Source organism: Ambystoma mexicanum, chromosome 10 (genome assembly GCF_040938575.1).
Source record: "Ambystoma mexicanum isolate Mex_15411 chromosome 10, UKY_AmexF1_1, whole genome shotgun sequence".
Lineage (NCBI taxonomy): Eukaryota > Metazoa > Chordata > Amphibia > Caudata > Ambystomatidae > Ambystoma > Ambystoma mexicanum.
Window position 1 is genome coordinate 429,068,928 of NC_090932.1, and position 26,113 is coordinate 429,095,040.

The window sequence follows — 26,113 nt, forward strand, 5'->3', positions numbered from 1 at the left end:
CGTCGCGAACAGGTCGATCTGGGGTGTGCCCCACCGTCGGAAGAGGCGATCCACCAGATCCTGCCGTAGTTCCCACTCGTGGCACGAGCGCAGCTCCCTGCTGAGTGAGTCGGCGATGGTGTTTTTTATCCCTGCCAGATGAAACGGCACCAGAAAAATCCCTTGGGCGACGGCCCAATGCCACAGGTCCTGCGCCTCCTTGGACAGCGCTGGGGACCTGGTTCCGCCCTGTTTCCTGATGTAAAACATGGTGGTGGTGTTGTCGGTGAAGATCCTCACCACCTTGCCCTTGAGGGACGGAAGGAAGGACCTGAGGGCCCAAAACACTGCACGGAGCTCCAGGACGTTGATATGCAGGGACTTCTCCGTCGGGAGCCAGAGTCCCCTTGCGTGCAGATTTTCGGTGTGCGCTCCCCACCCTTCCAGGGAGGCATCCGTGGTCACAGTCTCCTGGTGGGCTGGGGTCTGGAAGTCCATGCCCGCCGCCAGATGCGCGCGGGTGCCCCACCACCGTATCGCTCGTCGGAAACTCTCGTCGAGCTTGATCCTTTCCTCGAAGCTGCCCGTCGTCTGGATCCAGTGCGCATCCAGGAATTCTTGCAACGGGCGCATCCGGAGCCTGCACATGGGAATGAGGTAGATGCAGGAAGACATCATCCCGAGGAGGGACTTGATGGACCTCACTTTGGCCGCGTCGGCCACCAACATCCGTTGCACCTTGCCCAAGATGGTCCTGGTCCTCTCCTCCGACGGGGAGGCCAGAAGGGACACTGTGTCGAGCCTCGCTCCCAGAAACAGTGCGACTTGCGCGGGCACCAGGTGGGATTTGGCGTAGTTCACGGAGAATCCCAGGTCCGTGAGGAGTTGGACGGTCCTTGCCGTGTGGACCACGGCGAGCTCCCTCGTCTTGGCGCGGATGAGCCAGTCGTCCAGGTAGGGGTAGACGTGAATCCCCTCGCGGCGCAGCTGCGCCGCCACCGGTGCAAGGCACTTGGTGAATACCCTGGGTGCCGACCGTAGTCCGAAGGGAAGGGCTTTGAACTGGTAATGACGCCCTTGGACCACGAATCTGAGGAATTTGCGGTGCCCCTTTAGGATGGGAATGTGGAAGTAGGCATCCTCCAAATCCAACGACGATAGGAAGTCTCCTTCCTCCAGCTGACCCAGGACGTGCTGGAGGGTGACCATCCGGAACTTCTGCGCCTTGATGAACTTGTTCAGACGTCGCAGGTCTAGGATGGGGCGCCATCCTCCCGTCTTCTTCTTCACGAGGAAGTATCTCGAGTAGACTCCGGAGCCCCGAAGCCTCTTTGGGACGAGTTCGATGGCGCCCTTTCTGAGCATCGCCTTTACCTCCAGGAGAAGTTGAGGGACGTGAAGTTCTTTCCTGGCCACGGGGGGGACGCGCGGGCACCTTCTTTGAAACTCGAGCGCGTGGCCCCGGGCCAGGGGCGTCCAGCACCCAACGGTCGGTGGAGATGGACTCCCACACGCTGACGAAGCCCGCCAGCCGGCCTCCCACCGGGGTGCTTCGGTGGGGGCCCGACCCCACGGCCGGTTCAATCCTGCTTGGACGCGGCCTTGCCGCCTTGACCTCCTTGGCGACGACGGCGGGGTCCGCTAGACTTGCCTCGTCCTCTGTAGGCCTCTTGCGACGACGAGCGGGCCGCTTGACGGTAGGAAGCAAAACCGCCGCCGGAACCTTTGGAGGTGCCCTTGCCTCCGCCGCTCCGAAAGGGCGTCCGTCGTTGCAGGACTCCAAGGGCCCGGGCCGTCTCAGTATCCGCCTTGATGGCCTGAAGGGAATCGTCCACGGTCTTCCCAAACAGGTTGTTCCCGTCGAAGGGCATGTCCAGGACTCTGGTCTGGACGTCCTGCCGGAAGTCCGTAGCTTTGAGCCATCCACGACGTCGAAGGCAAACGCCGTTGCCCAGCTGGCGGAACCCAGTGTCGGCGATGTCCGTCGCCACGGTGATGGCGTGGTCCGAGGCCACCTCACCTTCCTGCAGGATCTCAAGGGCCTCCGCCCTCTTGTCGTCCGGCAGAAAATCCAGCAGGGGAGCTATCTTGTACCAGAGCTCCCTGTCGTAGCGGGCCACGATAGCCAAGGCGTTGGCCGCTTTAATCGTCGTCGCTGCCGACGAGATGACTCTACGCCCCATAGTATCCAATTTCTTTCCCTCGCCGTCCGGCGGGGAAGTCGATGTGGAGGCCGCACCCCCCCCCGCTTTCTTCCTGGCTGCCGCGGAGACGACGGAGTCCGGGGTAGGCTGCGCCCGGAGGCATAGGGGGGCCGTGTCCGGGACCCGGTACTTTTTCTCGTACCGGTCTCTTCTAGCTGGCGTCGTGGAAGGGTTCTTGAGGAGGGAAAGGCCCTCATCCCAAATGTCGTCCAACAGAGGCACTGCGAGGACCGTCTTCCTCTTGGCCTCGCGCCGCTGATAAAGGAAGCCTTCCTTTTTCTTCTCCTCAGGGCAGAGTTGGAAAAGCTCGGAAGCCCTGGAGATCATGGAGTGGAAAGATCCGATCTCGTCGGGCGGAGAGGCCCTGGCGGGAGGCGACGACGGAAAATCCTCGTCGTATGCCTCGTCGTCCGTACCCGTCGCTGCCGTGTCAGTCCCCGTATCATCCCCTCGGGTGGACGGGGAGGAGGGCTGGAAGGGGCGCGACGGTTGAAAAGGAGGTGGTGGATGGATCCTTCTTTTCTTGGTAGGGGGAACACCAGAAGGTCCCGGTTCTGGATCCCCCGACGGGAGAGGTTCCTCCGTCGGTAACGGTAGCCTCGTCCTTATCTCGGAGCATAAGGACTGTATGGCCAACAAAATGGCCGCCGAGTTGTCTTGCGGCGCTGGCAGAGGGGAATCCGACGGGCGAGCAGGGGCCCCGTCGGTATCCTCGACGATGTCGTCGTCGTCACCTGCGTCGGGGTCCATTCCGACGGGCTGGCCTTCTTCCACGCCTAGGCCGTGGCTTAAGACCTCGATCAGCTCCTCTTCTGAGGTTGAGGCCGACTCTACGACGACACCCTGCCCCCCCTTCTTCTTCCCCACGGAGGGTTTCACGGGGGTCCTATCGATGGGCACAAAGGAAGACTCCCTCCGAGGAGGCAGGGAGATTCTGGGCCCTGAGGTCGCCACCACTGGTGCAGCCACCACAGGCTGAGCCAGGGCCGCCGCGACCGTTTCGATAGAGGGCTTGGTCGGATGGATCAAGGCCTTCACCACCTTAGGTGCGCTCACCGCCTTATCCTTGACGGAGGGGGCACTGCCACGCTCCTCCTCTGCCTTAGAGCTCGACCGGGGCCTCTCCAGGAGCTTCGCCGGGTGCTCGGCCTTCCTCTTACCCGACCCAGAGCGTTGGCTCGTGGTTGATGGTGCCGGGGAGGGTGCGCCCTGCCTGGCGCCCGTAGAGCCCGACCGTTCGGCGCTCCCGGTGCCAGCGGACTCGCGGTGCTTGGCCTTATGTTGGGCCCCCGTCGCCGGGGCGCCCTCAAAGGTCTTAGAAGACCGCTCGGATTTCTTCTTCTTCTCGCCAGACGGGCTCTTACCCTCCAGCCAGTTGGCGAGACGTTGATGGCGGTCCTTCATGGTCCGTTCCGACATGTTGCCGCAAAACGCACAGTCCTTCTCCACGTGCGTCTTGTCCTCATGAAGGCAGTAAAGGCAGAAAGAGTGTTCGTCCTCCTTGAAGACGTTCTGCAGCTGGCATCCAGGGCAGACCCTGAACAGCTTTCCGGGCGTCGAGCTTCCCTTCTCCTGGGCCATCTCCGAGACCGGGCCTGAGAAGCTTCTGGAGTCCTCCGAAGTGTAGCTCGACGAAATCTTCACCCTTGAGGGGCACAGATGAATCCGACACGGGTCCCCGTTGATCGGATGTAGGATCGGTGGAGCTTGAGGCTCTTTTGACCGAAAGAATCGAAGTTTTTTGTGAAAAGCGCGAAAAAATAGCACTAACGCTCGAGAGCAATAGCACGAGGATCCCAACACATGAACGTGCGGTAAAAATCTGAAGATGGCTGCCAGAGGCGGTGCTTAGGTAGAGGGCAGTCATTGGCTGTGGTCAGTATGACGCAGAGACCAGTGATTGGTTATTACTACGAAAGACAGATCAGAAACGAAACTGATACTGGTTTTTTTCTTTACCGAGGATTCCCAGCCTGACGACGGGGAATATTCATGAGCATGTGAATCCATGCCAGACCCCATGCTGGAGAACAATCATAATTGTTTTCCACACACAGGTGAAGTTGAAGTATTGCTGCATAGGCTGTAAGCCAACGGTTGGCATGTATTCCAACACAACAATCAAGGTTTACAACTACTGCTCTGCCCTTGATAACCTCAAATGGGAGTACACACTAAGAACTGACATGGAATGAGCGATTGTTTTCACAGAGAGCTTTAACAACTATCAAGACAATAAGGGTTTATAACAACGCACAGCTGTAAAAACACCCATCTCCAGAATGGTCTTGCTCTGTATGTGTTGAAGAAGGCAAGAATGGTGTCAGAAGGTTACCATGTTAACAGCCCAGCTACCAGCTTTTTTCTTGGAATAATTTGTGCATAGTAAGAGTGGAAAGAGGTAGCAAATTCTACATTTGTGGCAAGCTTTTGACAATGCTCACCCCCAGCTTTTCTCTTGCAGTGCTGAGCAGATGAGCACTATTTTTTCACCCATGTCTACACAAAAGCTTATCAAAACCGCCCTTACAAGTTCATGGAGGAACTGATTGTGAAAGTAGGGACCCTTGAAAATGCAGGAAGCAATTACAGGGTTTTGCGTTCTACAAGACAACTAGACATATTGGGGGTCATTACGACACTGGAGGTAGCCCTGCTGCTATTTGCAGCATGGCTACCCCCATTCCGGGTACCGGCTCCGGGTTCCTGGAATGGAGAAATACCGGCCATTCCGACCTTGGAGGGCCCGGTATTTACCCATTCCAGGATCCCAGACCCTGTACATCCCCATTCCCATTCGAGCCCCCATAGGGCTCGATGGGAACGGGGAGGATGCAAATAACGGGCCTGTTAATGACGGTCCCGTTGTTTGCATCCTGGTCTGCTCACGGGACCCGCTAAGTCCTTAGCGGATCCCGCGAGGAGACCTCGTAATGAGGCGGTAGGGGGTTAACGGGGCCGGCAGCTCTACCGGCCCAGTTACCCCTCTACCTCCAGGGTTGTAATGACCCCCATTGACTTTAGGTGTCCACTAGATCACACAGTAATTGCTCTGGGAGGAGAAAGGATGTGGAGAAAAAGTTATTGTTTACTGGTACTTGCAAAAGTGGCATGTCTCCAAGCACATACATTATTCAATAGCAGTGAATAGTGTTTTGTCTCATGACTTATGCCAGTCAGGGAATGCTTTACACTTTGCAGGACATTTTGTGGAGCAGCTATTGCAGTGGAAACCACAAATGATTATGAATAGATAAAGGAAATGTTGAGAGTTAAATATGTATTCAAAGCACTCAAATTATGCTGCCCACAATCAAAATATCCCTGTACTAAAAGCAATGACATCTTTTGGCAAAGAAGACAATTAGTTAGAAACTGCCATACTTAGTTGTGCAAGTTCACTTCATTCCAGGAGAAATTGTGCACTACTTTCCAAGCCCTATTGAAGCTCCCATAAATCTACACTGAATCAATACTGATGTGCATTATACATTTTTATTTAGTATTCTATGATAAAAAGAATAGTATTTCAATCAAATACATTGTACAAGATTTCACCAGAGAGGTCAGAGAAGTCCCATGCTCGGGTGCCTTATATTAGAATGACTAAGTTCATTAAATGCAAGTTGGCAGTGATCTTAGATTTAGACCATGAATCGGCACAATACAGGTGAACTAAACAGCAGTATATACAATAGATACATAATACAATAATGTATTGTCATAATATGCAGGCTAGCATTGTCAAGGGGGAGGATGATGCAGACAAACCTAATGCGAACAGATAAGCAGGGCAACACTTAAAAGTTGTTAGCTTTATGAACAAAGGAGAAAAGTCATCACGGCGATTAAGCGGTGGGCCAGTGGAGGTGCTCCTTCGTGGTTTGGGATAGGTCATTTGAGTGCACAGTTAAATGGTGGGAATGTTCTTGATGTCGGGAACTACAGAGTTCCACTGGTAGGGGCCTGAAGGGCGGAGACGTGGATGCTAGAGGTGGCAAAGGGCAGATGAGGAGTCGCAAGATTATTTATTGAATTGAAGAACAAAATTACTTGCCTCTTGGTAATGTTACTTCTGAGGCTGTTCCTACCATGGATTCCCTATATATGATATACATATCCCAGTGCAGCTGTTCTCCGGAAACTTGTCAGCCACCAGGGGCCACAGCGCGTCTCCACTCCAGCTCTGTCCAACGCCTCTATGTGCCCTGTGCCGGATATGACATTTGGGGTCAGTATATACAGCGTGCTCGTGCCCCGTGATCTCAGTTCCACCCTTTCTCTGTAGCACTCAGAAACCGAGGGACCGTAGAACCAATGGTGTAATAGCTAAGATGGACCTGCACCTAGAATTACCTGCAGGGAGGGCAATGAGGAAGGAACATCCATCAGAAAGAACTTTACAGAGAGGCAAGTAATTTGTTCATCTAATGGATTGTTTCCTCCCACTGACTCCTCATCAATCATTTACTCCCAAAGCAGTATGAAATCTGGAGCAGGGAGGAAGCAAAGACACTACCTAAACCAGAAAACTATGGATAACTACCCTAGCACAACAGGCATCCTGGCCCACAAGGTAATCCATGCAGTAATGCTTAGCAAACATGTGCAAAGATTCCCACGTTGCTAGGCAGGACAGGGACTCTGCTCTGCAGGGCAGAGGTGGCAGCCACTCCTCTGGTTCAATCAGCTCCGAGATCCTCAGGCACCTTCTTCCCAGCCAGATCGTAGCATTCCGAGATGCAGAAAATGATCCACCTGGACATGGGTCGGTTTGGTCAAAGCTATTCCAGCACGAGCACCAGTGTAACCAACAAAAAGCTGGTAATATTTCCTAGACTCTCTAGTATGGGAGATGTACAACTCAAGTACCCAAAGCGGGTCCAGCCGATGGAATCAGTCTTCTGCCTTGGAATGGTGAGGGGAGAAAAACAACACAGGAGATGCATCTTCTGATAGAGATGGAAATCCGAGACCACCTTTGGCAGAAAAGAGGGTCTCACTTTCAATGTCACCTTCTCTTTGCAAAAAAACAAATAGGGAGATTAAACAGACAATGCCTGGCGTTCACTCATCAGTCTTGCTTAAGGGTTGCAACCAGAAAAATCACCTTAAGGGTGAGTAACCTAATAGAACAGGAATGAAGGGCTTCAAACAGAGCGCCCATAAGAAACTTTAAAACTAAATGTGGACCTTCACTAGCAAGTTTGGTAACAATGTGGTTGATCCTGCTATCTAAATCCTTAAATCTTAGGCCAATGGAGTCAGCAGTTTAGGGTGACGAGCTGTGGGGCCATAGCAGAATTACCTGCATGATCATCACAGAAAATACTTTCCTCAAGAAGCTGCTTATGGCTGCCTATAAGCATGCCTAACCTTCTTGTGCACTTCAAAATGGGATTGATCAGCAATGGTGAATTAGTAACTCTTAAACCATTGCTATATTGGCCAAGGATCTGGGGTAACCAAGCGCTCGAGTGCCATTGTGAAGCCCTTACAGGCCAGACTAGCTGTGCAGGTGTTCAAATATTTCCTGGGTTATCCTATATTGAGTCTACATTGTTTCTTCTGAATCTGGGGCATCTTTGGTCTGATTTGAGGCTCATTAAGGGGAATAGCGCCGGTACAATCAAGGAGGCTTTCAGATAATGGGTGCACTCCATAAAGGCCATTGACTGTTTATTCTTGGCATCTAGATGGACATACGTGGTGAATAAAACCATATGGGACCACAAGAGTTATTTGATGGATGTTAAATTACCATTTGGAAGCTCCCATTTTATGAAATTATGACTTAACATTCTTCCACTTGTACCGCTCACAAATGTTTGGTATAAAAACAGTAAATTGCCCTTTCTGTGAAGGTACCACTGAATCTCTCCAACATTGTGTTTATTTGCCTGGGGTACTCCAAGATTTGTTCGGCCAACCTAATATTGCGCCTTAAGAATTACAGTCTATACACATTTGCCAGTGCAGAGATTAGTGCAGAAATTAGTGCAGAAATTCTCCTTCCGTATGTGGTGTTTGCCGTGTCTAATTTTGTAGTCAGAGCCTGGAGAAGAACAATCAAATTCAAAACATCATGATCAACTTTTTTTTCTAGTGTCCTTTTAACTATCCTTTTTTGTATATTTGAATAGGGCCTTTTATGGATGTTATTTAATGCTTGTCTGTATTTATGGACTCATACTGAAATAAAGTACTTTTTGACTTTAACTAAATTCAAATCTGTTGCAGAAACCACAATCTGGCGGGGAGAAAACTTGTTACACAAACCCTGCAAAAACTACATAACAGTGGATATTGCGAAGAACAAGCCCTGTTTCGGGACCCCGCGAAAACCGAAAATAGCAGCAAGGTAACACTTTGCAGTGTCAATCTGCAAGGGATAGAGGACAGGATAAAGTATCCATGTCCCTCTCCCCGCACCACCCGGAAAATGTACATCACCCGCAGGCATGGATTCCATGGCGGGCCTCTGCGCTCAAAGGAGCACATCGAGGACGTCATCCGACAAGTCCCAATCCTTGTACCTCAATCTCATTAGCCTCTCAATGGCCAAGCATAAAGGTTCAGGCTGCTGAGGTTCGGGTGGAGGACCCAACCCTCTGACTGGGAGAGCAAGTCTACTCTCCTCGGAAGGTGCCAGGGAGGGCAGATGGACATGTCCAGCAACTCCGGATACCACGTTCTCCAGGCCCCGTGCAGAGTGATCAGGATCATGTTTCCAAACAGGCGCAACCTCCTGAGAACCAGCGGAATGACGGGATCAGCGGGGATGCATAAAGGAGGGCGAAAGTCCACTCGACCATCAGTGCACCCCCCAGAGCTCCCTGAGGAGGACATTCCCTGTTGACACTGGAAGTGAAGAGGTCCACTTGAGGAGTTCCCCAAAAGGAGAAGGTGTCCTCCAGGGCTTCCTGACAAAGCTCACACTCGTGGGAGGCCGAAGTCTGTCTGCTCAAGGCATCAGCTGTGACATCCTCTCATCCGGCCAGGTGATCCGTCATAAGAGAGACACTGTTTTCCACAGCCATACTCACAATGCTTCTCTGCAGAGAGGCAAGTACCCCTCACCAACTCGTTCTTTGAGGTAGTGCATGGCCACTGTGTTCTCGGTCAGGATGGGCACATTGTTGCGTTTCACAGAGAGGAGGAAAGATACACGGGCCAGACTGATCACCCTTAAATACAGCAAGTTGATGTGTCCCTGAGACTCTGCAGGAGACCACAGCCCACTCACTGATAAGTCTGACAGGTGAGCGCCTCAGACAGTCAGATGCGCCCATGGTCCCCTTCACCCGGGGCCAACCTTGGCAGAACAACTCCCCTCTCAGCAAGTTGTCTCGCACAGTCCACAACACAAGATCCTTCTAAGTTACCTGGTCTGAGACCTCTAGAAGGTCTGACATGTGGCCATGTAACTGCGACCAGTGGCAACGGAGAAGCAACTGAAGCAATCTCATGCGCAGCCTCGCCTCAGGCACCACAAAGATGCAGGAGGCCATAAGGCACAGGAAAGCCAAGCCAGGGACTTGTTTCTATGATTTGAGGACATTGACCATCATAAAGATGTTCACCACTCGATAAATAGGCAGGAAAGCCCTAGCCATGCGAATGGCCAAGACTGCCCCGATGAATCAGAGAGACTGGGAAAGCAAAACTTGACCCTTATTGAAGTTCAGGGAAAAGCCCAAGCTGTGCAAAAGAGTGCATGTACAGAGTAGTTGCTCTGACACCAGATCTGGGGAATGAACTCCGATGAGCCAGCCGTCCAGGTAGGGAAAGACATGGATGCCCTCTCTCCTGAAGCAAGCGGCCACCACTGCTAGCAGCTTGGTGAAAACCCTGGGTGCAGAGGAAAGACCAAATGACAGGATTTTGCACTGGTAATGCTATTGGCCTACCATGAACATCAGGTACTTCCTGTGTGTCCGATTACTTGGAATGTGAAATTAGGCATCCTGAAGGTCTAGTGACACCAACCAGTCCTTCAGGTCAAGAGTATGGAGTATCTGAGCTAGGGTCCCCATCTTCAACTTGTCCATGCAAAGGATCAGGTTCAGCAGCTGCAGATCCAGAAAAGGACGCAAACCTCTGCCCTTCAGCATCAGAAAATAAGTGGAGTACCAACCACCACTGCCTCGTTCTGAGCGCGGTACCAGTTCTATCACACTAACCGAAGCGGATGGACCTCCTCCAAGAGGATAAGATCTGGAGGCAGGGTGGCGGGCTGAGGCCCGTGGTTCGGGGGGCGCTGAATGATTGGGAGACAAAAACCCTGATGAATGACCTGTAAGGCCCATGCGTTGGATGTGGTCTTGGACCATTCTGAGCCAAACAAAGACAGTCTCTCTCCCACTGTTGGATTCCAGTCACTGAGGTTTTGCACCCTGGGGAGCGGAGGGGACGGTGACCGAAGCCGCACTTCATATCTGCGCACGTCTAACTCTGCCTTTTCTGGAAGCATCTGCTACACATTCTACCCAGGGGCAGGGAGGTGGAGGGGAGCCTGACCACAGCATCTAGCGGCATAGGTGGAGAAGGGATGAAAGCCTCTACCTCTGGCAGGTTCCATAGAAGGCTGTTGCACGGCCAGCCCCAAAGACTTCCCCATGGCCTTGGATGATTGCACCTACTGGAGAGCTATGTCAGTCTTTGAGCTGAACAGGATCTGGCCATCGAATGGCATGTCTAAGACAGCCTATTCTGTATGTCACCCGCAAATCCATACGTCTTCAACCAAGAGTGATGCCTGAGAACCGTTCCTGTAGCCATGGACCTGACCACAAAATACGCTGTGTCCAAGCCTGATTAACATCTGACGGGAAGCCTCCCTTTCCATCAGAGCCAGGAAATTATACTGCATCTCTCCCTCAAGGATGTGCTTGGCTACTCCTTTCACAGCAGACCTCAGCACGAAAGAGAACTTGGCGAGAGTGCATGAAACATTCAACGCAAGTAGGGCAGAACTTCCCCATGTGAACATCTTCTTACCCCAAGCATCAAGAATTTGTGTGCGGTTTCATTTAAATTGTAAATATTCTGTAAATACATTTTTAAAAAAAGTCTCTTGAGCTCCCAGAGCGATCGGAAAGTGGATTGTTTCAAGATTACCACCACAACCTGAACCACCAAACCTTCAGGTGAGGCATGAAAGGATAGAATGCCGGATCAGATGGAGCCAGGCAATATTTCCTCCTCCACAGCCACCACGGAAGGGCAGCAGCGTCTCCTTCTTAGGGAAATCATACAGGATATCACAGAGCTTGTACAGTATCTTGGATCTGGATGGAACAGAAAGCCCCATGGTCTCTGACACCCAGGCCATCATCCACTGGAAAGCAGCATGAGGCTTGCCGGAGTGGGAGCCAGCAAGATATCTATCTCTGGTGATGCGTCCAAGCCACTGGTGACACACAGGTCCTCAGCTAGTCCAAACACATCCTCATCTCGCCCGTAAAAATTCTTCAGGGCAAATCCCTCTCTTCCCTGGAAACCATGGGCTCCAACCCGAATGGTACCGGATCACCTTCCTCGTCGTAGATGCAATATATCTTCGACATGAAGGCATCACTTGGAAGAGGAGCGTACTCATGGAGAACCTCGACCACACCGACATCGACACCAAGAACGGACCAGGCACTGTGGCGCCCAGAGACCGGGTCATCAGGCGCCTGGACCCCTTGGTCATTAATGTAACTAGGCCCAAACCTAAAGGCATACAGAAGTGGACTCCAGCGGGTCCCCTGCCGGTTGTAACAGAGGCTGTGGGAGCCGTCGGCACCCCGGCCAAGCCATCTTTAGGCAAAATTCCTCCTAGTGCACTGTAGTGGAGGGATGGGTGGGAAAAGAGACTCGTAGTTGGCATTCCCAGGGACTCCCTGGAGCGCTGGCCCTTCTTAGAGGATGAAGAAGGGTAATGTGGAGAGGAACCACTGAAGGAGCAGGACCTCTTCCCGTTCTACTGCTGCTTGTCCTTTTCCTCCTCTTTGCACAGGGCTGGATTTTCAGGACGGTGCTCCACGTCTTGGAACCTCGAACAGGACCACGGCTCAGTAAATCAAGAACAGAAGAGGTCATACAATACATACAAGGGATCCAGACCCATCCCACAGCACTAGCCGGGCAACATGCACTGCTTGCAAGTGAAGACTGACTTGGCAGGCATCTTGTGGCTGAGAGGAGAACCTTCTCCGAGAGGGCCCCTCTCATTGTATCGCACCCTCTTAGCTACCAAGCCTGAAAGAGGAGACTGCACAGGCTTGGATGGAGGACCCCGCCTTCCAAATGGGAGAGCATGTCCACTCTCGCATGTATGTAACAAGGAGGACAGAAAGAAATAGAAATCAGAAGTAAAGCATTACACCACACAGTGACAAGAAGTCACTTTCTAAAGTAGATGCTTATAGAAGAGATGGCAGAGTTGCTACTTTCTAATTATAGAACACCATGTGGTGGAGTGCTCATGTATTGTAGGCACTGAGGGTCTACAGGAATGCGCTATTACATGGTGAGTTGGGCTGCGGGTCCAAGAAGAGCAGGGATAATCCTTACACAGTTACCAATGCATGACAGGTGTTGAGGATCATCAGTTCTGAATTTAGTATGAACCTAGTGTGTTACCCTACTCACCTCTTTAGCACAATGTATTCAAGAAATAGGGTTGCACGGAAAGAACAGGGATGAAAACATTTAGGGTAATTAGTTCAGAAAATTAAAAATGTTTACAAATTTCCTTTATTTTGATTCTCTCATAATGTTAGGAATGGCTAGTGCTCTGAAGCTAAACCGCAATACTGTCCTGTGCTAACTGAATATGAGTAAATCATAAAGTAGGAGATTTTGTATACAATTTCAATCGTGTGGCATTTATGCAGAGACGTTTTTATGGGAGGGCAAAAGGGGCCCTTGCCCAGGGCCCTCACAGGGCTGACTGATCTGAAGAAGTAAGATCCCATTGTTCACCAGTCTTAAATATCAAATGTCAGGATATTTTATGGGGTGCTGCTGAGGCTCTAAACCCATTGCCTTTCTGTTTTGACAAGTACATTCTGCCTTGACCAATTCATCATGTATTGCTTTCTGTGTTCACTGTGGGTGGCATGCATAGTTTGTGTGTTCCTTACGGCACAACTCTGTAGCATTCTTTGCTTCCTGTGGGAATTATGTTGACCATGTGCAATAGGCAAAGCTGAAATGCATATTGATAAATTGAGTGCCACAATGGTTCAGAAGTTAGCTCAGTGTGTCAAGCACCCATTGCAGAGATGTGTGTTTGTATGCCAAATTAGAATATCACATTCCAGCAAGGCTGGCTGAGCCTTTCCTATGTCTGAAGTTTATAAACCAACCTGCCTGCACATGTACTTAGTTTTGCAGAACAACATCTGCTATTATCAGCAATGTACCTGCACCAGATAGGGGTTGCTATACAAACTAACATACCATCCATATGATGAAGGTCTAGAAATTGGTTTGTTCAGATGGGGTGTTGTAAAACCTAGGCAATCACCTCCAACGTTGGCATAAACTGTTAGTCCAAGAGGTGAATAAGTATCCAAAGTCAAGACTATGGAACAAAAGCATTCATGCTAGTATCCTGGATTTGCCAGCAGACGATACAGTGATCCTGGTCAAATCATCTAATATATCTTACATTACAGTGCTGTCTTCTGTGAGGTTTGCCTTCTTGAATGCAGCTGGTATCGATTAGTCCATTACTTGATCTTTCTTCTTATCTAGGGCATTTGAGTGGAAGGGCTCGTAGACAGAAGAGAGAAGACCAGATATTGCAGGCCTCAGGCAAGCATATTGTAAGGTCTGTTTGTTTGACATAAAAAACGGTTTGCTTTTTGGTAAAAGTCAAAGGCTTTTATGCACGTTTATAAATGAAAATGTCACAAGCCATTGTTTTGGAAGTAGTTAAAGCTTTAAAATACAAAAGACAAACCCAGATTAAATTTGCTAAATCACATCGATTGGTATGCTGGTACTTATATACTTCCCTTGAGGATGGAGAAGATGAAGCTAGAATCATTCCCATTTTGCATAACACCCTTCTATAATATTTTGTTTAAAAATGGTCATGTTTGGTAATGTGTTGGTCGTCAAATGCTACTTGTTTATCATTCTGATTAGAGCAAGAATGAAGAGGGTAAGGGGACTTAAAGGGAGTAAACGTGCTTATTATGCTGCGAGACAGCATATCAACCTATAGTTTGTGAGCGCGATGGATTGGGGGACGGGAGCGTGACCAGTATTCTTGATACCTTAATTCCTTTGGTTTGGTGGAGGGGGGGCCCCAAAGATGTCCGTGCCCAAGGCCCCAAAAGTGCTTAAAATGGCCCTGCATTTATGAGCTGTGAATACCAAGCAAGTGAGGTTAAACCCAAGTAATGATAATGATCTGTTACTATATAATGTTCTTGCCAAAGTGCTGCACATACAGTATTCACACCCAATTTCTAAATGCAGTCTTCAGTTGCATCAACCAGTGGCAGTCAGGTTGACAAATCACGTCCAGACACTTCACAGATGTAGTGTGATCAATAGTGTCTAAATGCGGGGAATGGCACAATCGCAAAAAACGTTGCTAAAATCTACAACTTAAAAAAAAAATGCAACTTCACAAAGACAAGAATAAGTGGTGAAATTATGGTCATCGTCTCCTTAAAGGATAGTTCCGGGACTTTTTTTTTATTGTCCCTACGGGTCGGCCATGTGTTTGTAAGCATAAATCGGTAGATCGTAGGAAACTTTCCTATGGACCTTACCCGACTTTTCGCCCATTATCGCACTCGAAATCAGCCTCCATTTTGTGATAATCCTATCATTCCGCCGCATCGACCTGGCTCACCTGCCTTTGCGGCACTAAATCAAATCCCCCGCCCCTGAAACAGACTTTATCAAAACATTCATATTCCCCGCCTCTATCCGTGACGTGAATGAGCTGCGTAGGCAAACGCGCCCAGGCGTCTTCTACGCGACTCCACACAGACCCCGGAAATCAACACAGATCAGTTCACAATACAGCGCACCACAATTCGGAATATGAAACTGTACTTTGAAATCAAACCGCAAGATTGTAAATGTGGTAAAGTACATTTATTTGACATCAAATGTTTAGAGAATATTCAGCGATTTGCATTTTTATTTGCTCATGTTCCAAAAAGTTCGTATTGAGGAACGCGATGGTCCTTTGCTGTACACAGGGTCTTAGAGCATCTCACAATACAGCGCCACAATTCGGAATGTGAAACCGTGGTTTAAAAGCAAACGGCAAGATTGTACATTTGGCAAAGTACGTTTATTGGACATCAAATGTTTAGAGAATATTCAGCGATTTGCATTTTTCTTTGCTCTCGATCCAAATTAGTTCGTCTTGAGGGAAGCGATGTTCGTGTGCAGTACACAGGGTGTTGGTTTACGATAAAAATAAGCTCTTCGGTCGCACTGATAATCGCATGGCTGTTCCAACAACGAGGCACTAGGCCACCACAACGGTAGGTATGTTGCATCTAACCGTTAGTACCGCGTAAGGGCATACTTGTACTTGGCGATCGTCCCATAAAATGGTCAGGGTGGTAACGTTGTTCACGCGGAGAAGCAACTGGCGGCTGTAGAAGCCGTCCGCCGGTGTCCGGTACTCGTGACACAGACAGTAGTGAATGATGTACCTAAAAACATAAAAAATGAAATTAGTCTCACCATCAGATCCTTATTAAAATCATAGCGAGGACAGCGCTACTGGGTGTACACAAGTGTTTAAAGGCGTGGCGAGGCAGGGAGGGGGGGGGAGTGGAGTACAAGGTAAGTAGCATAAAATAATAAATAAATAGGGCCAGCTGGTGGCAAGTGCAAGGTAAGTGCAGAACAAGTGCTGGGAAGGGGGGGCTGTAGGATACTGAGACAGTCCCCCAGTGCAGGGGTTGACAGGGAGGCAGTGCAGGTGGAGAGTGGAAGGGCCCAGGACCGAGGTCGCAGACAGTGGACCAGTTGTAGCAGGGGAGAGGGAGAGAGAAAGCAGAAGCAAAGAGGAAGGTTTTGAGGTGCTTCAGTAAAAGCAGATGTTTCTCCTCAAGATAGTGCGCGGTAGAAAACAATATGCCACATAGAACGAACAAGTACAACTGAACCCGTCTTTAAAGCCACTGTATAGTAATGAAATTGCGGTATAAACTCATCAAATGTTACTTACATTATATTTGCATTTTCCATTGTGTCTCTGTGTAGGGCAGACCCGAAACACCACTCCTTCTTTGCCGACGTTACTTCTTCTAATGAACGTGGCTCATCGTTTCGTTTCTGAAATTTTATTCATTATCTTTTCTTAGTCTTTCAGGATGGTCCCGGCCTGTCAAGGTCAAATCACAATAGAACCTTATACTGGGTCGTGGGCCGTTCCGCCACCCGAGCAAAACATCAAAGCAGCTGACCTTCACTTTGAGCGAGCACACATTTCTAGTTAGCTCCAGTTAGTGTAAGGGCATCTTGTCTGCGTGCCTTTTTTTTTATTGTCCCTATGGGTCGGCCATGTGTTTGTAATACGGAAACATTCTATAATTTTTGTAAAAATGATTTATATTACTGTTTGGTTTAATTGCAATGGGCCTGCAACATGAGGAGACTCGAGAGAACAGACAATCAAATTACAATCATTTAAACCGTGATGTGTATTTCTCAATGAGCTCTGCTTTAGGTGGACATGGAACAGAGGCAATGTTGGGTGGCAATGCAGTTGTCCCCTGCATAGGTTCGTTCACCACTCCATGTATGTGCCTATCGAGGACATCTACGATAAGTCTCTCAATAAACTCATATTGCATATCCTCAAACACTGGTTTGATCACCCATTGTTTACTTCTTTTAGTGAAGGCCTTATTGTAGCGAAGCGTCCCTAAAGTTCCGGTCGTCCTACTTTGTTGACGGCCAACATTATGGTTATGTGCCAAGACCGCTAGAAGAGTCCGATTTATCATGCCTTCCATGCCAAAATGCAATCTTTTGGGCCTGTACTTTAGGCACATATTGTGGAACACCTCCAAATCTCCTGTGTGGCAGAATTCCATGAGTCCCCTCAAATCTCTTGTTATAGTTTTATCAAATACAATCTTTTCAATGGCCTTGTGAGTGGGTGATGAAGGAATCAACCACTTCTTCTTCCGTGCCTCCTCTGTGGACAAATGGCCATGTTCACATTTGTGGAAATGCTCATTTGTCGACCATCGATGTACGTTGCTACAGTGCAACATTACTGACCGCCATTTTTCCAGTAGAATTTCCAACGACCCTTCACATGTTTTTGAGCTCCACCAAAGATGGTTGCTGATTGACTTGGACCACTGTGAAATACCTTGCATATCTTTTTTTTTTCCTGCAGCCGACAATTTTTTATTGATTGTTTTTGCAAGATGCCATACGTCAAATTGGTGATTTATATTTTTGTACTCTTCTCTCATTGTCTTGGCAATTGAAACGTGTCTGTCCGTGGCTATCAGGTCGATCACCATTCCCCGCGATTGTAGTTCTTGCAATGATGCTACAAAGCCAACTTTCTCCATGGCCACTGAGGATGTACTTTGTGACACCTGCACGACCACCAAACTCACAATTTTCTTACTTTCCATGTCCTGAAAGTGGTAGGTGCAGTACTTGGCTGAAAATCCTGGGCTGTCGCACTGTCCATCACCGGCTAGCCTGAAGCGTTTGCCCGCGAATGTACTTTCCATTGACATTTTTTCCATTCTCCAAGCTTCGCTGATGGCTGGAAATAGATAATCGGTTTGGTATTTGTAGAACTGACTTTTCGCAATGAAATGGATTCCCACAAACTGAAAGAAATACTGTAACTTTTTAAAACTTGAACCACTAAAAAGTGCGGCCGCTGCACAAAGTAGATTGCCTGCTGGCAGTTGCCCCAGCATGGGTTGTGCAGACCATGCGAACGGATGATATTGTGTACAGGTGGCATGTATTTTAAGGTTAGTGCCTCGAATTGCATGAGTCACATTAATCAATGGCTCCCCACATACTTCCCCACCAACCGAATGCCCACATTTCATCATCATAATAATATCCATCAAACAGCTATCGAATACAATGAATTTGGCCTCTTTCCTTATACTGTCACTCTGCATCCCAGCTGGTTCGGCCTGTAACGTTGAGGACATGTCACTCGCATGAAAGGTACAATCTCTGATATCGTCTTCCGCTATGCTGAGTGATATTGATGGTGTTTCATTGTCGTCCACTTCATTCTCTTCCATTGCAACATCTGTTCCTTGTCCGGAGATGGGAGAAAAAAACAATGTCTTCAACTTTCGCGCGCTCTTATTTTTTGCGGGTGTGGATTCTGTGAATTGATCTCCGACTGCATCCAAACTACCAGGAGGACATTCACTATCAATGGCTGGTGGTGGTATAGCTCCGTTGTCAATCACTTCATATTCTTCCCATTGGCACGATGCATCTCCAGTCTCAAGTCCCTGCCAAAAGGTTTGACAAGCAACATCTCTCGTTCGCTTCACTGTCTGTGTAGATCTAGTTCTTACACCCACTCGCAACTAGAGGACAGATTAGAAAAGGGATGTTCAGTTTAAACACAACTTACAGTATTGAACTATTGACAGTGAAAGACAACATAATATAGTGAACAGGACACTAACCTTCTTTTGCTTTCTTTTCTTTGAAACTTTCTTGCCTCGAACTTCAACATCTGGACGCTGTTGCTCCGACTCGTGTGTGCATGTCTCCACTTCCTCTCGCGCTGCAACGACTATATTTTCATGATAAGCACATCCATCACTCACTGAGGCTCCATCGACTCCCTGAAACATAGAACCTTCATTAGTATGTATAATAATATTGAAAACACAAAATGTACTTGGGGACCAATACCCATACGTACATCTCAATAGCAAAACACGAATGAACGCATTGTGTAGAACATTCAAACGACAATAGTTCACGCATTGTTGATCTAGTTAGATTGAACTGTCAAGATCCATACCTCGGGCTCCGCATAGACTTCCATTGATGATATTATTGAAGATGACGCTTCAGCAACTCCCTGAAACACAGTAATTGCATTAGTATGGTTTTCTATTTTGTTTAAAAGAACATAAACTTTCTGCAGGCGTCAACGGCTCATCTAAATAGACCTGCACAAATGATCAGTTGTCTAAAATAAATAATGGATATCTAAATATGATTCGATTTGCTCCATCGTTGGAAGTGTCACCACCCAGAGATCTGCATCAACTACTAGGGGTGATGTTCTTGTTGAAGAAGCTCCGTCAGCTCCCTGAAACATAGTACTTGCGTTAATAAAGAAGGAAGTATAGCGGATGTAATCACGTCATTTGATCTCGCATGATTGATCTGTCAGTATCCATACCTCGAAATGCATAAGAACATCAAGGGACGCTGTAACTGCGGTGCACACTTCTGCAAGCTGTTGCGCCGACCCGTAACTGCATGCTCCCCCTTCTTCTTGGACTAATGCTCCATCGACTCCCTGAAACATAGGACTTTCATTAGTAATGAACACAATATTGAAAAAAGAAGACACATAGGAGGGCGACGACAGAAGGACATATCAATGGCTAAAAACAAAAGAAACATTGTGTGTAACAATCGCGCTACAAGAATGCAAGATCTGATGATCTCCATCGATGGAACTGTCCGGAAACGTACCTCGAGCATGTGAGTGACATCTACGGTTGTCGTCAATGCGTTGGACTCCTCAGCATCTCCCTGAAAGACAGTACTTGCATTATTTTGGATAACAATAATTATAACTGAAAACAAAGACTAGAGGACGAGTACTGTGGTGTACCATTAGGTAAAATGATTACACGATCAATTAAAACTATTGATTTACATGCCTAAAACAAGTCAGTGTCAGAATAGCTAAGTAAGATTACCCGATAGGCGCTTGAAGTGGCTGATGACTGCAATAACGACACGGACGGAGAATCTTCCGCCTTCATATTGAGTGGATACATAAATGGGGAAATTATTGTTAGCTAATGCTACACACTACCGCAAGGCCGAGAGACAAATACGTAAACTTGACTCACCAGTGGAGGGATGTGGACGAATAGAGTGGGAATAGCGGTTGAGAGCAATTTTCGCCTCGCTCGCGGTGTTTTCTTCTTTATTAGCAATGATGTGGAGTACATGTCTGGGCTAAAGTGCCTGCTGCAGATGCGGTATCGATCACCCCTCTTGTCCGCAAAGACTTCAAGGACTCTACTTTCTAGCTCAGAGGCTGGATATCCGCAATATCGGACCCATTCTCTTATCTGATCTATTGTCTTAGGGAAAACATGCATTATAGTATCTTCAGATTTGTTATGGGTCTTCGAAGGGCAACCGCCAATGGAACAGGCAGGCATTATGGAAAGTTCTGAAAAGTAAAGATCAACAATTCTCTATGAATACCAATGTGTTAAAACATTAAATGACACATAAAAGGTTCAATGCAAGGTCCGTTTTGGTTCTTGGAACTATACACGTTATTCACATGCGGATAAGTATTTCAATAACTTTCAAAAAATAGAAAAAGTAATTTGACTAAACTCAGAACATGTGACTAGTTCCTTGCATGTACTGTCGTGAACGAAAAGAAAACATGGATGCAATTTGATGACTACTAGCAAATAGATATAAATTAAAAAATTGGACGCAAAATGATTATGGTACATGGACTTACCTTGACGAACAAACAGTTAGATGCAGGGATCAGAGTAGTTTCTTGTCGTAGAACAGGGAGCAGTTCACAGGTTGCAAACTGACGAGTTTGCTCAAAGTGGTCACGGAAGTTCACAGAGACGAAGAGCAGATAACCAGCACCTTCACGGGTTGACTAGCAAAGCGCAAAGAAGTTCTCATTAGAAATATGAAGTGGGTTATAAAGAATTCGAAACAGGGGTGTGTTTGTGAATGAATGACGTGTATATGTCGTGGCATTATGCGGTCTGCAGGGGGCCGTCCAGCGTGAGGGGGGATGCTTGGCAGGAGACACAGGGTCTGGAGGTAGACATGGGAACAACAAACCCATGCTCTATAGACCACTTTGAAGTGTACATGGTCTTTGGCACCTCTTGGCCTTTATCGCTCCCTCACAGCTCCACTTGCCAGCAGCGCAAGTACCCCGGTGCGAACTGCCTTTGATAGGGCGGGGGGTGGATCGGGGCGGTGGCCGTGCAGACAAGACACAGGAAGACTCGTGAATGGAGACACACTTATGTGGATTGCAGGGGGCCGTCCAGCGTGAGGGGGGATGCTTGGCAGGAGACACGGGGTCTGGAGGTAGACATGGGAACAACAAACCCATGCTCTATAGACCACTTTGAAGTGTACATGGTCTTTGGCACCTCTTGGCCTTTATCGCTCCCTGACAGCTCCACTTGCCAGCACAAGTACCCCGGTGCGAACTGCCTTTGATAGGGCGGGGGGGTGGATCGGGGCGGTGGTCGTGCAGACAAGACCCGTTTGCCGCAGGGCCTCACCAAGGAGAGGCCATCTAACTGAATGTAAGAGGATGGCTGCAGGATCTACTACATGGAAGGCAGGGGGGTGAGTTTATAAATACCTCACCCTCCCAGGAGAATATATGGGGGTCATCTCTGTACCCGGTGCCCAAAAAGAGGATTTATTATGATCAACCATATTTATTATTTACCTATAACCATGTTTTGTATCAATAAAATCCAACAGCTTTTTATTGCCAACGCTTGATGCCAACCCACAAAATAATATATGTATGACTGCTGCATATATGGGTTCAACGGTTATGTGGATTGAAGGTGTGCGGCCAGCGTGAGGGAGGATGCTGGCCGGAGACATGTGGTGTGACAAGACAAGGCACTGGAAGGCTATTCAACGGAGACACACTAGATTCATTTAAAAAATCAAAACAACCATTGCTAAAATATATGTTGGGCTTTATTTTAGATTTTAGTTAAACATAAATAATAAACATTACACATTGTAAAGTTGAGGTTGCAGCACATCGAGGGAAAATCCGCGGTATTGTCCACTGTCACTGGGGAAATGTTGTCTAATGGCAAGTACCGCACAGGCAGGTATTACTCTCCGAACGCGGTGTCCGAGCCTCCCGTGAAGCCACCAAGTGAAGCAACGATAGGCCACCAGCCTGTACCACCTGTGAAAAAAAAAGATGCAAACTGTATTAAACTGACCAAACTTTCTTATCAATGTCGATTCAGGTAACACATGTCATTTTTCTTAGAAAAAAATTATATCTAGAAAATGCACTATATGGAACCAATTTACATGCGTTCGAATGATATGTAAATGTAATTTTATATGTGGGAGACGACCATGAAATAGTGGTGGCATCACTGACATCACAAACAGAGTATACTTACTCGTTACTCGGATTACGCGGACGAACAGTGCCACGAAGTTCGTGCATAAGCACCATCATCATCCTCAACACTGTCCGTGAGAGGCAGGCTTCCCTGAACTCTGGCAGCTCGGTGATGCATTGCGGACTTTGCTCGCCTTCCTGCAGACTTTGCTCGCTTTCCGAAATGTAGGCCAAGCACCCGGAATTTTCACGGCAGCAGCAGTTCTCCTCCTCAGTTGGCATTAGCTCGCACCGATTGCACGTGCACCAGGTGGAGACGCCGTCCATGCGACATGGTCCAGGCTCTTCATCCGTTGACTGGTCCTCCCAACTGCCGTCCGAATCCCCATCGTTTTCGCGTGCTTGCCTTTCCAGTAGTTCCTCCTCGGTGTACTCGGGCTCGTACATATACGGCATTATTGTGGCCATTGTGCGGTAAAGATAGTAAAATAATTTACAGAGATGGTACAGGTGTTCACACGGGCTACAAGCGGCGAAGGTAGCTGACCAGAGCACTGAAACGAGTCACAGAATACTCAAAGTAACACAGAGAGAGGAATGGAATCGAAAATCTGCTGCTGTATGTTGTGAAACGGTCTGTTTATACTTATTGGGGAAAGAGGCGTCCTGCCATTTCCATGGCAACACGTCAATAGCTGAGGCGCAGCGATTGTTGACACGAGACGTGCTTGAAATGGGCAGTACGCGTCTGCTGATGTCAGGCTCAGGGGCGGGGGATTTGATTTAGTGCCGCAAAGGCAGGTGAGCCAGGTCGATGCGGCGGAATGATAGGATTATCACAAAATGGAGGCTGATTTCGAGTGCGATAATGGGCGAAAAGTCGGGTAAGGTCCATAGGAAAGTTTCCTACGATCTACCGATTTATGCTTACAAACACATGGCCGACCCGTAGGGACAATAAAAAAAAAAGTCCCGGAACTATCCTTTAAGAAGATAGACTAGAAATTGGACACGTAGTGGTGGTTTAAACAGTGAGGATGAAATATTACTCTGAAATTGAAAATACGGATCCCTAAATATACCAATATCAACTGAGCAAGCAATAAAATGGTGAACACACAACATACTACTACATACATTCATAACACTGATTTTGTTTTCTTCATTATACTCCATAAATTGTGAAGCCCTCAACAATCCAATGTAATCAGAAATGCATGAGAAGAAATATTTTTGACTAATTACACGTACCGGAGATCAAGGCCAGATTCCTTCCATAGCATATCCATGAGCCTTAACAGTTGCAGTGTAAGCATATCCTGTCGTAAATCTGTGGATGCAAGACATATTTTGACTTAATTTATTTCAATTAGATATTTGGAAAAAGGCAAGTAAAGCATTGCAAGTAAAGAGGGGAAGTGAGATGACAAATCTTATCTGGCATCAATTCATGCCGATCTTAGTGCATCTTGAAACCGCATGTGAATTAAAGTAATATAATGAAATAATTAGGTCTAGCTCTACTTTCTTTGAAGCATCCAACCATTCAGTAATGTGCTCTTTACAATTTATGTGAATAATACATATTTTGCTGTAGAATACATTTCCAACCACGCTGTTAATCATTCTGATGCACACAGGAATTAACCTGGCCATGTCCAAGTCTCTGCATTAAGGTTCTTTCACAAAATTCGAACCGTTTCTGTAAATGGCAGAGACGGATCCGAAAATATTTTCATGTGTTCATAGAAATATACAGAAACATTGGATCAGCCTGGTTTTCTACACCCTTCACGACAAACAAATGTGGGCAGACAGTTGTGATCCCAATTGTGCATGCATGCACATTACAGGTGAGCAATTGAGACCACCAGTATGCGCATTGACAAACACAACAGATTTCGCACTTTGCAATGTCTTTTTTACAGTTAAAAGCCTTTTGTTTGCTACATACTGATGTGTGTTGTCTATGCATTTGTGTGTGCATGAGAAGAACAAATTGCTTTCCTTCAGTAATGGTCTCTGAGTGATAAGCCCTTCCTCCCAGCACAAGTCTGGCTTTTGAAACATTTCAGCCATCGTGCGACAAACCGTGGCTCCGCTCAGCATCATTGGCAGACATGACTTCAGATTTGAAGCAAGAGGTGGTACAATTCTCCTCTTTTAAAAACTCCCAAAGTAGTACAAAGTCTGAAGGAGAGTATTGAGCAAGGAAACATCAAGTACAGCAGGAAACTCTGGAGCACAACCTGACCAAAGTAGACATGGTGATCAGGTGGTAATCAGTGCAATTGTGCTTGGTGCACATGAAGTCACCTGGCCGGTGTCCTCAACACGAACAATCCTGTCTAAAGCATGGGGTAGCTAAGTATCTGATAGGATAAGCCTCATGACGTGAAGGCACCTCTTTGTTGTCCAGATCATAGCATTCAGAGGACAACAAACCTGGGCACAATCTTTTAGGCAATAGCTCTGCCAGCTCAAACACCACTGAAGCACACAAAGAAGTGGTTGTCCTTCCTGAAACCCTTTAGCCAAGATACATAGTAACCGTGCAATGCAATTAAAGCTTTTCTGCATCTCAGATGGATTGGGGGAGTGAAGATGACTAGAAGATGGATTTTCTGGGAACAGTGAAAGTCCAAAAACAACCTTAAGAAGCAAGTACAGACCCACCCTCTGCCTCCTTTTGCTTGAAGAAAACTAGATACAAAGTATAGACAGAAAGAGTCTCAAGCTAACTCACCTGCATTATGGAAGTGATGGAAATGCCACCATTAATATATGTGACAACAAGTTTCAAATCACACCCAAGCATTACAAACTAGCATGGTGGACAATGATTAGTTAATCTTCCCCCAAACTGCATCACAGTGAGGATAGTACAGAATGAGCCATGTTCCAGAGTCCTCTTAAAGACTGAAATAACAACAATGTACCTCTTAACAGCATGAATATTAAGACATTTAACTGCCCTTCGTATTGTCATAGCTGGATTGCCTCTGCAAAAGTGCTAATAGGCAACCAAGGTTGAAATTCTGAGTAAAATGATGCATCAGCAAACATTTTCAACAGGTGTAGCAAGAGAACACAAACTCCGGCTGTTGACCTTGCTTAAGTGAGAAGTGTCTCTGAGATCTGAGCAGCCCAGAGTTGCGTATCTGCGCCACGCACTTCTGTTGCAAGTGTTCATACCCTAGTGGAGTTCACAGCAGCGCATGCTTGAACAGCTAATCCTCTAGTTTAACTCTAAAGCTTGACTGTGCTCAGATGATTTCACTCAGACCCCCAGAGAAAACTTTGTGCAGCAGAGCTGTAGGCATTTTGGGACTATATATGACATACATTAGTCACCGTAATCATATTACCGATGATTGTATCTGCTTAGATTCACATGCTGTGCATATAGTGGGACATCTAGTGGTAATCGCAGAGTATTCTTTCCAAAGATAAAAGTGATGCTGACATGGGCATGATTGTAACACTATCCATAGCGTGACGTGTAGTGTACCAAAAATCTCTCATGTGTGGAAGTCCCACTGGGTGTTTTTTTCTGCCGTGAGGGAGCCTTATATTCTGCGTGAGT

At 47.6% G+C, this 26,113-nt stretch overlaps 1 protein-coding gene across 7 annotated transcripts in view; it reads right to left on the reverse strand.

The window, feature by feature from the left end:
• The window catches only part of PIK3CB (phosphatidylinositol-4,5-bisphosphate 3-kinase catalytic subunit beta), a 2,502,085-nt gene that overhangs the window by 534,131 nt on the left and 1,941,841 nt on the right, over positions 1 to 26,113 (reverse strand). For all 7 annotated transcript variants that reach the window (XM_069617988.1, XM_069617990.1, XM_069617991.1 and 4 more), the window contains one exon: positions 23,779 to 23,857. In XM_069617988.1, the coding sequence (XP_069474089.1) occupies positions 23,779 to 23,857 (79 nt within the window). The remainder of the gene's footprint in view (positions 1 to 23,778; positions 23,858 to 26,113) is intronic.